General features: G+C 42.3%; 1 protein-coding gene across 2 annotated transcripts in view; it reads left to right on the top strand.

Moving 5' to 3' along the window:
* nell2a (neural EGFL like 2a) overlaps positions 1 to 16,485 on the top strand; it is an 87,032-nt gene extending 70,547 nt beyond the window's left edge. The window contains exons 16-20 of one of the 2 annotated variants that reach the window (XM_034587694.1): positions 3,847 to 3,987; positions 5,603 to 5,796; positions 9,289 to 9,465; positions 12,507 to 12,731; positions 15,630 to 16,485. In XM_034587694.1, the coding sequence (XP_034443585.1) occupies positions 3,847 to 3,987; positions 5,603 to 5,796; positions 9,289 to 9,465; positions 12,507 to 12,731; positions 15,630 to 15,671 (779 nt within the window). In that variant the 3' untranslated portion in view covers positions 15,672 to 16,485. The remainder of the gene's footprint in view (positions 1 to 3,846; positions 3,988 to 5,602; positions 5,797 to 9,288; positions 9,466 to 12,506; positions 12,732 to 15,629) is intronic. The other variant, XM_034587695.1, reaches the window with a different exon arrangement.
* Positions 16,486 to 17,425: the final 940 nt, after the last annotated feature.

The following is a 17,425-nucleotide window of genomic DNA, read 5'->3' as shown; positions in this document are numbered from 1 at the left end:
TGAAGACTGAGGACCAGTGACAATCACTCAATTACACGTTACGGTATATAAAAAAGAACGGGGATCCACAATCCATTTCCATAGCCAATAAAAGCTGTGTATACACTATTATTGACTGCAGCCTTTTCTCTCAACCGTCACTGTAAATGTGATCCGACATGACAAATTCCGCTTATTTTAAAATCCACTTATCTTCAAATGCTATCTGACCGGAGAGCAGGAGGGACGGCTCAGTGAGATCCAGGGATGTTTTCTGAGTAACTCCTCCCGCTGCAGCCAGTCAGGATTATCAGGTAGACCTCTGCGGAAATGGAAATCAGTTTGAATTAGGTTATTGTACGGGTGAATGTACGTGTGGCAGCAGGAGCTGGTTCTGCACTGAGTAATGCAACGCAGCAGAACTGTATGCCAGCCCCTGGGGCTACCTGTCAGTCAAGGGAGGTAAGGAAGGAAGGAAGGAAGGAAGGAAGGAAGGAAGGAAGGAAGGAAAAAAAAAAGGAAAAAGGGATGAGTGAGTTAAAGCAGAGAACTGCACCTGCCCAGGATCGGAACAATGGGGAACAGGAGGATTGAGGGATGAAGAAGAGGAGGGCAGGGTTGGCTCAAAGAGCAGAAAACTGCAGGGATGACGGGGGGGGTTGATGATGGGGGCATCGCAAATTTGGAACGCAGATCGACAGGTGAATTGAAAATGGAACATGTGGAGAGGCGAAGGCAGAGGATGAAGAAAGAACGGAGGGGGTGCACAGCGGCTTAACAAGCCCAGGAGGCTGCAGAGGAAAGACAGTCCACTTGTTCTTTACTTTGTCTTCTCAGAGCTGCCTTAATAGAGCTCTTGTTTCCAGGCTGCCACTCAGGATAACGAGTAGGAAAACTCTCCCAACGTGGCTCCTTCTCCTCCTCTTCCTACATCTTCCTTTCGCCCCTCCTTGTCTCCTCCTTCACCTCTGTCTCTTTCCTATTATGCCCGTCCTCCTCCTCCTCTCTTTGTGTGGGTAGTTCTCTGTCAGCCACCGTGTCTTTCAGCCACCTCTGAAGGTAAATTCTAAATAACTCTTCCTCTGTGGCCGTGACCTCTCCGAGAGAGATTCACAAAGATGGGTTTTATTTTGTTTGTGTCATCTCTTTTCATTTTTAGCTAGAGTGGAGTGAGGGAAAACATGACATGATTTAACAAGCGACAATGCTACACTATTCACATCTATGATTTGACAAAAGCAAAAGCCTCGCGATTCAGTCGAGACGGAGCTTTCAAGCGGCGGTCTTGTCTTATTGTCATTTTTGATGACTTAATTACAATGATTGTCTATTATCATTTACGCGGGATGATAAAAGAGAAGGGGGGAGACCTTTTGCGAGCGCGTTGTATCTCTGCCGTACCTCACACATTCAATCTCGTTGGGTTGCGACAACAGCGAGTTTCACGGCCCTAAAACTCAGCAGCGCTTTTAAAAAATTTGACTTGACAGCAGCCTGAGAAGCATCATGCCATAATTGCATCTGACAGGTTTGGCTCAGATTAAAAAACAAGAAAATGACAAATCTTTAGTTGAGGGTGTAACCCTCTGTTGTTGTAGCCAGACAGTGGAGCTTTTAAAACGCCTGAATGAAACCGTCTGAAAATAACCCATTTGCATATTTTTAGATTTGCCTCACCATCAGCGTCTGTTATAAATAGTAACTGACTGCTCAGTTCTACTTTGAACAGTCTCCTACAGCCTTATTTGGGAGAGGAAGATGATTCAAACTAGTTCTACTTGATTTTTTAATATACTGGCAAGACACCTTGTGCAGCTTTGCCCCTTAAAAGCCCCCGTGCTTTTATCACACTGACATTCACAGGCAACAAAGAGCATTGGATATCTGTCGTCAGGAGGCAAGAGAATTTAGATTTTCAAAGATAGGACATTTACAGCATTAGCTGTAGACTCAAGCGTTTTAAGCAGTGTCCTTTTAACCTGCTGTTGCTGTGTTGTTGGGGGGGGGGGGGATGAGGTGCTCTGCTCTCACCGAACTAATGTAATTGGACAAGATAGTGCAGTGTCCGCTCTAAACCTGTCTCTGTGTTGAATGGACTGTTCTCCTGGTCTGTGTTTTATATATATATATATATATATATATAACACACACATATATATATATATATATATATATATATATATATATATATATAACACACATATATATATATATATATATATATATATATATAGCTCTGTAATTCAGCTAGATAGAAAGCATTACAGCAACCAACGTTGTGCTTTTACTTTGAAGACAACTTGCCAAAGAGGAAGGGATTCTATAAATGTTGATGCCATGACAGAGATCAGCCGCGGCCGTGGGTCAGTCCGCCTGCATGTGATAATACGCTACGTTGAAATAAAACAAATCTAATTATTAAAATGATCTGGTGCCGATTTTGACCTGTGGTTGGACCTAGTTGCCGACCACTACTGTACTTTATCTGAAGATGGAGAAAAAGTGTGAAGGCACTTACATGAGAAGTCTACCACACCAACAGATGCAGCCTTTTGAACCAGACCAGTGGAAAACAGAAAAAAAGTTAGTTCATTTTTTTTTTTTTTGCCAACCTCAGACTAATGCGGGTAATTTTTAAACAGATAAAGCCCTAATCTGTGGGACATTTGATCAACGCTTAATCTGCTGCAGAAATTCTATTAAAAGGCTGAGGGCTCATTAGCCAATAGATCTTAATCCCATTACTGCCTGGGTGGTGGGGGACCATGAGCCCGTCTGCCTGTCTCTCTGTGGGGGATACTGTCTCAGGCAGTCGTAGAGAAGGTCAGACACGGCACACTGCCATTTTCATAATGAGAGCGGAGCATCATGCATCATGCACCATCATAAAAAAGCCATCATTGGCTATACGCAGACACATTTAATCACTGTGCATGTCTGGGCCCAACATATTTAGCCCCACTGTGTAATAACAGGATTTATACCCTCTCTCATGTGGGCCCGGCCCTTGGTTTAATTAAATATAAGCTGAAATATCAGAGCGATCTGTCTCTCATGGGCATATTATGCTCATTGTTTGAAAATTACAGTGTATTGTGCTTGGCTGATGTTGTAGGAAAGTTGCAGGGTTCCTTGTTGACATGAAAAGGGCTGAACGTTGGCCAGCTGGAAACAGAAAGGAAACGCAGATAAAAGGAGAGACGAAGAGAATCGTGCAGGAGGAAAAAATACAATTCACAGAGGGGGGAAGTCGGGGTGCGTAATCGAAGACAAGCGCTGAAGAAGGAGGCAGAGTCGGGGATTGCTCCTGAGTGCAGCTGTGTGCAAACAAACACCGGCTCCACCTATTGACAGCCACCCACGGGCTACGATAGAAGAAGTTTCAGACCCTTTACTGAGCTTCTTCACACTTCACATCAGAGAAACTCCTTTACGATCAAGCAAAGTGTAATAAAACGCGAGCGCACAGTATCTGTGTGCCTGCGTGTGTCAGAGGAAGAGACTGTGTAGGATTTCAAAAACACAAGCCTGTTACATGCGTGGCTTCTAAGAATAGTCTTGTTATATTAGTTTCATTCATTCCCTGCTATCTTTTATTGATGCACATGTCCGTCTCTGGCCATGCAGCCATGCTTGATCAATAAAACCCATGGACTGGATTCACTGTGATGCCAGACACGTTGTTTTATCAATTATGAATCAGTCAATTGCAAATGCCTACCAGGCAAGAATGGAGCATATTTCTCAAGACCAACATGATCCTGATTGAATGTGCTTCTCTTCTCTTCTCTTCTCTTCTCTTCTCTTCTCTTCTCTTCTCCTCTCTTCTCCTCTTTCCTCTCCTCTCCTCTCCTCTCCTCTCCTCAGATATTGATGAGTGTGCGGACGGCTTTGTGGAGTGTGATAGCAAATCTACTTGTGTCAACTTGCCCGGCTGGTACCACTGTGAATGTCGCGATGGCTACCATGACAACGGCTTGTTTTCTGCCAGTGGGGAATCGTGTGTAGGTCAGTGGCCCACCTTTATTTTACACAAATATGTCATGTCTGGTGGAGAAAAGAAAAACTTTGACTTGTCCTCAAATTTTAAGATAGCAACTTTGATAAGTCAGGGGAATTCAATTTTTAACACAAATCACATGTAAAACAGTTTCATTGATAAAGGTCATATTGTGAAAACATCAATTTGTCATGAAAAAATAAAGTCATAGATGAGAAGAAAGTTGTTATATTACGAGAATAGATTTGTAATTTATAAAAAAAGAAAAATTCATAATACTACGAGTATCAAGTTGGAATTGAGAGAAAGTCATAATATTACGAGAATAAAGTTTAATGAAAAAGGTCATTATGAGAATAAAGTCAAATTAACTACACAAAAAGTCATTATAGCCTATTATGAGAATAAAGAATATGGAAATAAGCAGCAAGGAGATCCAGTGCTCACTGGAGTTTCACTTCTTCTGGATCCAACTTCTTGAACCAATTTCATTGTTTCTTGAAAAAGTATGAAACCTCTTTGAATATCATACAACTGTAACCATGATCACCTCCCAGTCGACCACTACCAAACGTTTCCTCCTCCACAAAAAAAGCAATTTCCTCCAAGTCTGTATTTCGTTATATGTGAAATATACTCAAATACAACTTAGCACAGGCGACCTGATCTTCTGATATTCCTGCTCCAACATGACATCAGCCTTAAATTATAACTTATGACTCAATTAATGTGGCCCTAATTTTCTGTCGTACATTTATATGATTATAATAATAAAATATTCAAATGTCAAAATTTAAATGTTTAAATGTGTCTTATCTTTTGTATTCGTTATTTCTTTCAAGCTAATTAAAAGCGCTAAAAACAGCACATTTTAATTGACCAAACCTTCTAAATGTGTGAGTCACCCTGCATCATAAATCAAAAAACATCGGATGTTTTCCTGCACTTGTGTACGTAATGGTATTTTTGGATAGGTGCGTCATTATCAGTGCGTCTTTCTCCCCAAAATGTCAGTTTTCTTTTAGCTGCCTGTTCATTTTCTGTATCATTCTCTCAGATGCAGCCTGTCAGGAGAAGTGTCAGCTGTCAAAACAGAAACCCCCAATCTACACTAACATTGAAGCATCGCCTGTAACAATAGTGCTAGCGCTGCTCCACTCGTTGACCCCATCCTGGCTGTCAGTTTGAGTTGAAGGAGGCAGGGGGGGGGGCATATTCAAGGCATTCTCAAAAATCTGAACCTGTCTGCGTCTCACAAAGCAAAGTTATAATTTGACTGAAAGTGGGTTTCTGGGTTACATTACAGCTGCGTGCTGTGGTGGTTTCCTTTAGATGTGGAAGATGTTGCGTTGCTACATTTCACAGTCGCGTTTGAAGCCTGCGGGCGTGTTGAGCAACTTGAGAGTGCACAGAGCGGGTCAAAAAACAACAAAGCGTGTCATCTCATTGAAACGTGTTGAGTGTGTAACCATATTGCGACAGGACAGGCTCTTTTACCCTGTGTGTTTGTTTCCAAAGCAACATCACCAGACTTACAATAAAGAAAACACAGGTCGAGCATGAGAACTGTGTTATTTGTGCCGAGCGTATGTGTGATGTCATCTTCTTCTGCGCCCTCCACAGACATTAATGAATGCAAGACGGGGAGGAACACCTGTGCCAACGACACAGTGTGCTTCAACTTGGACGGAGGCTACGACTGCCGGTGCCCCCACGGGCACAACTGCACCGGCGACTGTATCCATGACAACAAGGTTAAGCACAGTGGGCAGATCTGGGTGCTGGACAGCGATAGGTGCTCCGTGTGCTCCTGTCAGGTGAGAAACAGAGGGAGGTGGACATGGAGACAAAGAAAAGCTGAGAGAGAAAACAAAGCAGAGGGGGGACGGGTTAGTGGAAACGGGCAGAGAGGGGGATATGACAAAAAATAAGCCGAGAAGCATTGGAACAGAGAAAATGTGCTCTGTGCTTTTTATATTCGACTAAGGATGTTCTCTCTGTGTTACTGCATGTGTACCCAACTACTCGTTACATTTCTTCTCCTTTGTTTATTCTCTCTCAGCCTAAGAGCAACAAGGCAGTTGTCAACCTGTTACCTCTTGTGCTGTCAACACGCTGTTCCTCTTTAAGCAGTCACTGACATTTGGAAGAATACTGTGTTCAAGTAGATGATGCATAAAACCAACATTTTATTGAATTTGTGACAATCACTGGATTCACTAACTCTGGATAAATGCATAATAACATCAGATTAGGACATTTTGATGTGTAAATTTGCATCTAGTTGACATTTAAAAGGATTTTCACAGTAAAAGTCCCAAATCCAGTATTTCTTTGTTCATGTTTCATTCACTCAGCTCACGCAGTCATGATAAGTAGATACATGTTCTCAAAGCTGCACTTATAAATGTCTTATATTCACAATAGGTGAAATCAATATTTGCAATATGATAGGGATCAAAGTGCCAAACCACCCAGAGTGCTAATTATTAATAATTATTGCCAACTGTGTGGTCCCCCTGTAAAGTTGTTGTATGGTTCAGTGCCGGCTCAGCTAATCCAAACAGAAAATTAACATACGCGGAGAAAAAATACTTTATATGTGGCCGGAAATATATAGTTCACCATATAAACTTCATCAGTTAATAATATGTCAATAATTTGATCAAACAGCATGATGCAGAGGTATAATTCATAAATCTAGATACTGCCTGTTCTAACAATTTCTGTTATGACCGGGATCTGACACGAGTGAGGAAAAACATACATTAAATACATGTAGTGGCCACAAATTTAATCCACACTAGAATGTCACTGAGTTTACCTCCAGCAAACGGTCCCCTCATGAAACCACATTTATCTGCTAGATGCAGATTTTCATTTGGATCTGCACCAAATTGCACACACTCATAGGTATCAGTCGCTATATGCCAGATTTTTTCCCATGAATTATTTCCTGGAAAATCTGATTTTGATGGGTTCTCTCTTGGCCCGCGTCCCATCCTTTCAGCAAGTTTCGTGAAAATCGGTTTGGTAGTTTTTGCAAAATCTTGCAAACAAACAAATCAATCAACAAACAAAATGGACTGACCCAGTTTCCATTCCTTATTTATTTTTTAATACATCACTAGTTGTGAAGTATCCATGGTACATGGAAATATAAAGTCCTGATGGAAATAGTGGTACAGAAACATAGAGATCCACACCTCTCTGTGTTCAGTGAGCGGCAGAGAAAGCAGCAGTTAATACCCAGACGAAGGCAGCGCACTTTGAGCTGTGAACGCAAATGTTCAAATCTGTTGAACTGGACAATAAGCTCCCAACAACCCAAGTTCATGTATTGTCTCTTTGAGGTGATGTACAAACACTCAACCAGACAAACCAGCTGAAATGACATGGAACACAAATACAGTGGAACAACGTCATGAATATATTTATTGGAGTACTGTGGTTCCACAACAGTTTTCAGCTACTTCCCACATTGACCATACACAGTCCAAACAGACCTCGTCTTTTTAGAGGTCCACCACAGGGACTCAGGCTTTTGACTTGGTTGTTTTGATTGATTTTTGACGCCAGGTTTCTGGAAACATTCGATCTAGAAAACTCAACCCATCGTCCCAATCAACCCTCCTGAACATCAGGTCACGGACCAGTCACGCTTTGCATTTTAGCATTTCACTCAACCTAATACCGAGTGTCTGGCAGTAGTGGAAGGTGATTATAGTGGATTAGTGTCGGTAGTGAATGATCAAGCGGCAAATTATTCATTTGATTACAAAGGACCAGGGCAGAAATGGCTCCCTAATTAAATGAGTCATATTAATTGATTGGAGAGATTGAAGAGCTGCCTGTCAAAATTAGTGGTATTGAGCAGCTGAAGGAGCAGAGGAGTAAACATGTTATTGTTTTGGCGGTGGGCAGAGGCACAGCTGGGTATTAGATGGACTGCAGCAACTAAGTTACAGGGGAAACCAAGGTCAAACATCAGAGAGAAGACAAAGACTGGGTGTTGTCCACAATGACATCATGTGTTCAGTGTTTCAGTCTCCTGGGAGCAGCAGGAGGGCGGGGTCAACCGCATCAACGCATTTGTTAGTGGAGGTTGCTAATTTCTTAAACATAAAAAAAAGAAAAAGTAAATACATTTATTTGATTTGCAGTAAAAATTTGGGGGTCATTGGCGACAGTAAAGAAAAAACTACGCACATTGAAACATTTTAAATATTTGTTTTTTATCTACTAATATTGATTTACTGCAGACTGCTCTGTGTGAGGTCAATCTGTATAATCGTCTCTGATCATAACATTGATTTTTGGTTAACATACTTATATTGAACCTTTATTTAAGCAGGATAGTTTCGTTGAGATATAATATAAATAAATATATAACAGTCCCATGACCAGAACTCAACAATAATGTTAAATAAATCAATGGATCTAATGTAAACAGGATTCATAGCATTTAAAAAAGGATGCACATGGACAGACACTGAGATTACACTGACAATTGGAGTATTGCATTGTTTAAAGTGTTTAGTTTTGTGGTTTCTGACAGTCACAAGAAGAAGCGACCTGTGATAAATCTCCTCCAAACTAAACGTACTCTTCCTGTTTGTAAATAACACCTAAAAGAGAGTCGATATAAAGGCAACAAGTAGAACCTGTTCCTAAATTCACATCTTACCCACTGTATATCTAGGATCTGTAGTATTGTGTCTGTGGGCCCGCAGATTATCCTGTCAGAGAAAGGTAAAGAATCCCCATTGCAGTTTCTCAAAGCCCAGACTGGTGTTTACAAATATTTCATTTTGTCTGCCCATGGCTCGAAAACCAAAAGATAAGTTGGTTTAAAATCACAAGCAAAGAAAATCAGTAAATATTCACATTTTATAAGGTAGAACCAAAGAATTTGGGACATTTTTGCTCGAAAAAATGTTCTCACATTTGAAAAGCTTCTTAAATCACTGAGACAACAACAAGACAGCAAAGTAAGTCTTCCTCAAACACCACACTGACGACCAGGAACTCCTGGAGAACTGCTCTGCATCAGCTTTCAGAATATATATATCTCATGATCTCTTTTAGCCGTAGTTCTAGCTGAGACCGAATCAGCTTCAAAGCAGTTGCTCGGGGATGGGCGACGCAGCCTTTATTACAATATTTACGATCAGCATGCATATTTAATGATCCCATTAAACAAATGGCCCTCTCTGTGCATGTATATGAATCTGTGCACACGACCCTGCAGCCCTGTGATGTTTCAGTTTTTGCTCACGTGATGGTGCGTGTTTGTGCCCTGCGCCCAGGCCGGCCAAGTCATGTGCCGCAGGATGGTCTGCGACTGCGACAACCCCAACGCCGACCTGTTCTGCTGCCCCGAGTGTGACCCCCGCCTGAGCAGCCAGTGTCTGCACCAGAACGGCCTGCTCACCTACGGCAGCGGGGACACGTGGGTGGAGAACTGCCAGCAGTGTCAATGCCTGGTGAGTACAGGGGAACATGTGATGTTTATGAAATTTACGTCGCAGGAATTCTAATCGAAGCTTTCATCCAGAGCTATTTCACGGCGAGAGCGAAAAACATGAGCGTCCATTGAAGTGCCACAAAGAAATTCAACAAATATGCCAGTCTCCATGGAAATGCTCTCAGATAGAGAGATGTGCTCTGTGAAGAAAGTCAAGGAGAGAAGTTTTGCGGCCGGAGTGAGGAGGAGGTGAATAGGAAAGGTTGCAGAAAAGATTTGTTTTCATCTCGTAGCAGAAGAAAGGGAGAGAGGGTGATTAGTGCCATTTTTAAAGAATTCAAAAGACCCTCTGTGTTTGTCTGCTGTGATGGAATTATACATTTCAGTGAAGGGTACTTCCAAGGTTAAGAGAACAGGAGGTTTGTGTTTCAAGAGTCGGAGAGTGTAACAGTGTGCACCTTCTGTGTGTGTGGGGGGGGGTTTGTGTGCATGTGTGTGCGTGCTTGTGTGTGCGTTAAGAGAAGGTTGTGTGGTTTTGTTGATTGATGACTATTTGCTGCCAGTGTGTTTCTGTGGCTTTGAGTGTCCTCTACGTGCACTCCTATTTCTCACACTAAACAAAAATAACATTGTGTACTTTTTCGCAGTAACACACACACATGCTGCTCACTCCCTCTGCCGTGTCGATCTTTAACAGGTTTACACAATGCGGCTGTTCCATCAGCGGGAAAGCCTTTCAGAAGTGTTCCCCAATCAACTTGACACCAGCAATAAATCCTTCTACCTGTGACGCCCCTCTCACTTTACAGCCAAATGCATATTAAATGCTAATGTCATGCTTTACATCCTGCCGCACGGCCACGTCTCACCCACACTCAGCTTTAACGCACACCCACACCAGTGTCACCCCTTCTGTTCAGTGACTCACAAATCATCTCCTCTGTGGAACTCAAGACGAGCACTTTGCAACTCCTTTTCCTCTTTTCTTTTAACCCCCCCTCACTGTTTGTCGCTTCTAAAGATCAGCCGTACTCGTAGCTAATGTAACTTGGCTGCACTCTGACAGATTTATGGTCTGAGTAGAAAACAGCGATGCCATTTCATCCCCCCTATCCCCGCCATTGTAGCGCGGTCCAGATGCCCAGTACCCAAGGGCAGATTTCTGGTTTTCTTACAGCAAACCATTACAGAGAAGCTTGAAAATCACTGCTCAGCTGAGAGGCGGCGGCGGGGAAGAACAGTCGGTTGAAAATGGGTTCGCTCGGCTTCGCTCCCTCTCTCACAGTCTGCACTTATATGTTGACACAAGCAGACACAAACATATTTGGGAACGCGGTAATGCCCGTCGCAGCAGCAGAGCTCACGCAAGGATTAGGGAACACGAGGATATATACATGTGTACACACGCATGTACTCATGTTTGAGAATGTAGGCACACCTGTCACCACGGCAACATATCCTTTTCATGCATCCACGCAAACGCACATGAAATCCCATCAATTAAAGATGCAGAGACACACACGCGAAGCGCAGCACCAGCGGCCAAAGAGCAGCGCTTGATAGGGCGAGGGGCCGCTGTGCGATACCGTGCAGCGGTTCCAGTGGCGTGAAATGAACCTTGAACGCTGCTACACTTAGCAGAGCCACGGCCATGCAGGCTCAGTGGGGGGGCCTTAAAATACACAGTGACAGCGGGCGGACGGCCAAAATACTCTCCCCAGACCGAGATGCGAATCCTCCTCTGATAGGCGTGCAAACATTTTGGAATCAAGAACGTGGCCTTTGCAGACGGTGCACACCTGGGCCACTTTGTGATTTGCTATCTTGTTAAATCGCCAGAAGATCAGAGAAGCATTGAGTTCCCCAGCGACTGTAGGTCGAGGCACATGAAAGAATGGAGCGCGCTAATTCCCAGTGAAAGATAAATGTCACTAGATTTGAATATGCTGGAGGCACTTTGTACCATTACACACATCCTTACATCAGTCCATGTAAAGGCACTCATGTTAAATTGCAGTGGGATACCGGGGACACTGATTGAATCCAGATTAAAAACGATAACCTCCTGAAATATCAGAAAGCAAAGGAAATCGCCGGCTTCAGTTTAACTTGGATCAAGTGAACACGCCACAGTTGTTCTGTTCGAAAGGCGGAAAAAAGAAGCTGATTGTGCGGCAAATCTTTCTCCTCTGTGATCATAGGCCACATCTGCATAAAGAGACAAATATGACTGTCTCCCTTATCGCAGTGTGGGGAAGATACCGAGGCTGCGCTTGGTGTCTCCCTCTGGCTACAGTCAAAGATTCCTTCCCCACTTCAGTTGTTTACACACTACATGGAGGGTGAGAGTGGGCATTAGCGCTACGTGAGCAAGTGCTTTACCGCCGGGCTAATTTACAGCAACATTTCTGAAATGCTGAGCCGCACGATTTTCAGTGATATTAAATATCCGCGGTGGGACACTTGCATCAAGCCTCTTGTAACTTTATGTGTGTGTGTGTGTGTGTGTCTTTTGTATCTCCTTGTGTGTTTGAACATATAAATTCCGGGCTCATATTTCATGCTGCATTAAGGCGTGAAGCAGAAAACGCTCACGGATGACAGCGTAAGCAGAAGTGGGTCAGGCCAGAGTGATATAGCATTACAGCGGATAGGATTTGTAGAGTTGGTCAAAATTTATTTACGACACGTTTTCTCAGGCCAAGAGAAAATGGCAGCAGGAGAAATCCAATAAGGCTTTCTGTGCTGAAAGTTTGCTGAGAGATTAATAGAGGGACGACAACAAGAGGGGGGGGACTAGAACAAGTCAATTAAAACACTGGAGCATTTACCTCCACCGTCTGAAAAAAAATGCTGACTGTGTTGGAAGATTGCTCCGCTCATCTATATTTTCTAGGTACCTTAACAACTTTCTTTTCTTTTTTTCATCAAGTGGAGTCGCTCCCTCCAGCATGCAAATAAAAAGCGTCAGGAGAAAACTGGTTATTTGAAAAAGTCCCTCCTTTTTAACTCCTTCTCTCTATCTGTCCGTCTCCAAATGTCCCCCCTCCACCTTCGCAGCAAGGGCAGGTGGACTGCTGGCCTCTGCCGTGTCCACCCGTGGACTGTGAGTTTACCGTGGTGCCCGAGGGCGAGTGCTGTCCCCGCTGTGTCACCGACCCCTGCCTGGCCGACACCATCCGCAACGACATCACCAAGACGTGCACGGACGAGCACAACATCTCACGCTTCAGTGGCTCCTCCTGGATCAAACATGGCACCGAGTGCACTCTGTGCCAGTGCAAGGTAAGGTGCCAGCCCTGCAGGCAGCCCTGAGACGGCATATTACAGTGTGAGGGGGTCAGTGGCAGATGAGACTCTGAGGAAAAATGTTTTGTGAATTGAGACATTTTGGTGCAGACTTTACATTTATTACACATGGTGATAAATATGTCTGTAAATTGTGATGTGCACACAAAATTTATGAACATAAAGGAGACATATTTACCCAAATTTTAAAGGAGGGAACAAAAAAGGAGCTTAATAACTTGACTAATCCCAATCACTTCCTTAAATAAAACAAAGTTACAGTGATAGATGTGACAAATGCTGTTTTCTGTCAGAGAATATAATAAATAAAAGATATTTGAGAATAATTGGCTTTGAAATGAAAAAGTCATGTATCGTGTCCCATGTGCCATTTATATTTACTAGCAAGAATACTGACAGTGTCCTATTACTGCTCCTTTTTAAATCAATAGTTTGACATTTTGGGAAATGCACTTGTTGTTTTTTTGTTGCTTCCCACGACTGTACCTGTGGCCCAATGCGGAGAACGCCTCCTTCGCAGGAAGCGGTCTATGCAGTCCACAAAGGAGGCAGCCTTCATGGACTGCATAGACGGCTAAGGCCAAACCGAAATAAGACGGTCTGGTCTCCAGAGTATTTCCAGGATTTGCATCTCCAGCTTGCCCCGCCTTTACTGCTGCTGCCTAGCAACAGAGCTGCATTTGAAATTTGTACAATAAAACATTTTAATGCCCCTTGGTTTCATAAAAATTTGTAACGTAGGTTGTTAGGTTGAGTTTAAATAAGATATTTACAAGTGTTGTTATCGGACATTTTGGTCTTCGCTTGCTGCCGCCATTATCCCTTTAAAGAACTGTCAGCGCAATGAATCCTGGGATAGATTGGCCCCTGAGAAGATCCACTCATTGGAGCTTTCGTTGCTCAGGGTAGAAAGGACGCATTGGTTGGCCATATTGGAAGGAGCCATAAAAGACTGACACCATCAGTCTTTAAATGCAGCCTCTGAATTGAGACACAGCTAATATCTGTCTACCACAGCCAACACCCAGTTAACATAACTTTAAATGAAGACTGGAATCTCGAAAGCTCATTATATTACCCATTATGTCCCTCATTATGTCCGTTCAAATACCTGTGTCATAAAAAGTCCTAAAAGTGTAAAAATAATGGGAGATATAACTACCCGAAGTCACTGCTTGTTGCCTGGCAACCTCACAGCGATGACAAGTCGGCTGTTTCCATGTATTATACTTATGCTGGCCATGTGCTGGCTGTAATTCCATATTGTACGGATATTTTATATATTTTATCTTATTTTATTGATCTTTGTATCTCTTTCTCAGACAAAAACAATATGCATATTTCCGAGAATGTTGAACTGTCCCCTTAATTAAAAAAGAAGTGAGACCTCAGACCCAGAGCATCCCGCTCTGAGCAAACATCCGTCAGCTCCTCGTCCTCTGGTTCAGCTACAGCAGGGAGTCACACTGCTCTCTCCTCCGCTCCGTGTTAACCAAGCAGACATGTTTGCACATGCAGTACTTACAATGTATGGAGCCTCAGATAGTCTTATCTAGAACACTGGGACACGCTCGTATAATTGGTTCTAGTAAATCAGGTGGAGTTTGCTGCCCTCCACAACTTTTTGTTTTTAAGAGTTGTGGAGTTTTGTAGAATAATCCCAGAGAGTGAACTATGCAGGTGCACAGCCACTCCATTACCTGTTGTGAGCACAAGTTGTTTCCCCAGCTTCAGCACTAATCCAGCAGCAGCCCCGACTGAGTCCTTATCCTGAGTCTTTAGGAGAAAATATTCTCCCCCCTGCTTCCCTGGCAATGATCTCCACATCTTAGACAGAGGACAGCAGCCATTCCCAACATACACACTGATACATATTCAGTGTGTCTACCAGCTTTCAAAAGATGTCAAAGATTTAGATTGAATTCAAATGAATGAACTCAGACTGAGGACACTTTCACACCTACCTTGTTTGGTCCGGACCTTCACACTTGTCAGTTCAGCCTGAACCAGAGAAACAGGTGTGAAGGTGCCTCAGACCAACAGACCAAAATGTAGTCCGACCAAAAGGGGGATGTTGGTCCTGAATCAACTAAAAACCATTGGTTTGGTTTGTTTACAGCATGAAAACACTTTTTTAGATAGTTTGGACTTCGGACCAGTATATTTAGACAGCGTTAAACAATAGAAGAAGAAAAGGAATTGTAAGACGATATGTTTGAATGATGAGGAATTTCATTTGGCTCATCTGAACTAGTGTCGAGTACTACACCTGTAGTTGATGATTGTGGTAATAAGACCATAATAATATAACCGTTACAACAACATTAACAAAAGGAACCAGTCAAATAATTTTCTCCATTCAAAAGGAAAGACAACCAATCAATGTCAAGTGTAGGTAGACGCAGCTCCCCTAGAATGAGCACAGGACATACATATGTCATACAAAATTATTTAGTGTATTCACTAAATTGCAAAGTGAAATCAAAAAACTAACTAGATCAAGAAAGATATACACCTTCAGATGAGAATATGTCCCTAGTGTTTTTGAACCTTGTCTCTTTGGTGATATAACACATCCAGCACTGTCCCTGCAAACCTTCAGACAACCAGGGAGTTTATCAGCCTCCTAAATTTAAAGCAGAAAGATTCTGTGACCATTCGCATCTGTAGTCTCAGTGGAATGTATCGCCACGCTGGATCGCTCAGTGCAGACATTACGCCCGGAGGAATCCTAAATGCCAAACTGAGTCAGAATGCCGCAGCGCCGTCTCCACCTGGAAATATTATCAGCGGAGCTTCAAATGGATATTTGCCTGAGGTTAAAGTGTGACGATAATCCACTCATGTGTTTCTTCTCTCTCCTCTCTTTTCCAGAATGGACACATCTGTTGCTCAGTGGACCCCATGTGCCTTTAGTCCTGGCAGATCTGAAGGCACCTGTACAGTGTTTTCCATGTAAAAAAAACAAAAAATAGTATCACCGCCCCTGTGTCTCTTCACTGTCCTCCTCACAGGCGTGGGTCAAACGGTGTTTGCGTATTAGGATTGGAGTAAGTGCTCAACCAGCTGGATGGGGGGAGCTGATCATAACACTTCACATTGTAGGATACAGACAAATGTACAAATCTACCCTTCAGGTACTTTTCCGCTGGTTTCTTTTTACCATATTCTACATGGGGATCTCCACCCACCTGGTAGCTCATTGAAAAGCATTAAAAGTATTTTTTGCAAATACTCTTGTGACCCACGTCTGCCTCCTCAACTCTTCTTTATACCAAATGCAGATCTATATCATACCAAACCGACGATGGACTACAGTTCCCTCGAACCCACTCTCTCTCTCTCTCTCTCTCTCTCTCTCTCTCTCTCTCTCTCTCTCTCTCTCTCTCTCTCTCTCTGCTCTGTCTCAACACGTACAGTGAACCTTTAAGGATCACCTCCCCCTCCCACTCTGAACCATCGCCACATGAATCTGTAAGATATTACTATTACTGGCATGACTGTGCTTGATGTCCAGACATTTTTGCTGATTTCTAAATTCTTAATGATGATGATGATATCTTAGGTAGAGTACAGGCCGTTAGCATAAGGTTTCGTTGAAACATTTATGAGTCGTCTATATTATGTGGTGCTTTGTAGATTTTGGTTCCATTTCTCTTTTTTGTAATTTTGTTTCTTTCCAAGCTTGTTATTGTGCAATAGTGAAATAAAGTATTTCTGTTTACATTTATCTCTTGACTTCGGTTTATGTAATCATTATAGAATAAGAACTTATTTACTTAGCTACATATGAATATTTGGTACCCTTCATTAGGACTTGATTAAGTTGTAAAATAAAAATTGCATTACCATGCTCCCCCACTAGGATGCATGGGTAGCATTGTCACCTCACAGCAACAAGGTTCTTGGTTCAAATCCCGGTTCGGTTATTTATTTTGTAATAACACAGTTTTAATGCTGATTAACTTTAATCAATGTACAGTAAGTTGTTATATAAATGTCATTTGGCAACACTTTTATAAAAAGGAATGTTAATTGGTCATATCAGTTGGCTTATGACAGCTTTGCAACTCAACAGTAGTTCTTATTAATGACTTATTAACTTTAATAAAGTAATTTATCAAGAACGTATTAACCCTTTATAAATGGCACCTTATTATAGAGAGGTACAGAAATTACTCCACCACTTCATGATCACTGATGACAACTCTTGGTCCATTTGCTAGAGGAGGTGTTCTGGAACTTTCAATCATATCACGTGATCTTCTTCTGGAGATGGAGTTTGATTTTATTGCCATTAAATAAAAAATGTTCAGGTTTTATTTTTCCTCATTTTTGAAACACTCTGAGGAACTGAGGAAACTCCATCTGCGCGTGAAGCTCAAGAACAACTTTTAAATAGACACTGAAGTGAAAGAAAAAAAATTCAGCTCCACCTCGTCAATGAATTACAGGAATACAATTAATATTAATTCTTCCACCTTAGTTTATTCCCCTTATTTGTGATAAAGCAATAGTGGTGTTGACAGATTTATTTAATGCAGAAATTTGTGGTGTTGCTATTTTTACAGGATGTGAATATTTCTTCCGTCACTTTCCATCATTACACAAATGAAATATGTTCACATATTTGATACTTAACAAGTGTGTTTAAAACTGTATTTCCTGAA

The sequence above is a fragment of the Hippoglossus hippoglossus genome, chromosome 6 (genome assembly GCF_009819705.1).
Source record: "Hippoglossus hippoglossus isolate fHipHip1 chromosome 6, fHipHip1.pri, whole genome shotgun sequence".
Lineage (NCBI taxonomy): Eukaryota > Metazoa > Chordata > Actinopteri > Pleuronectiformes > Pleuronectidae > Hippoglossus > Hippoglossus hippoglossus.
The sequence above is the reverse complement of the archived record's forward strand: the minus strand, read 5'-3'. Positions and strand labels throughout refer to the sequence as shown.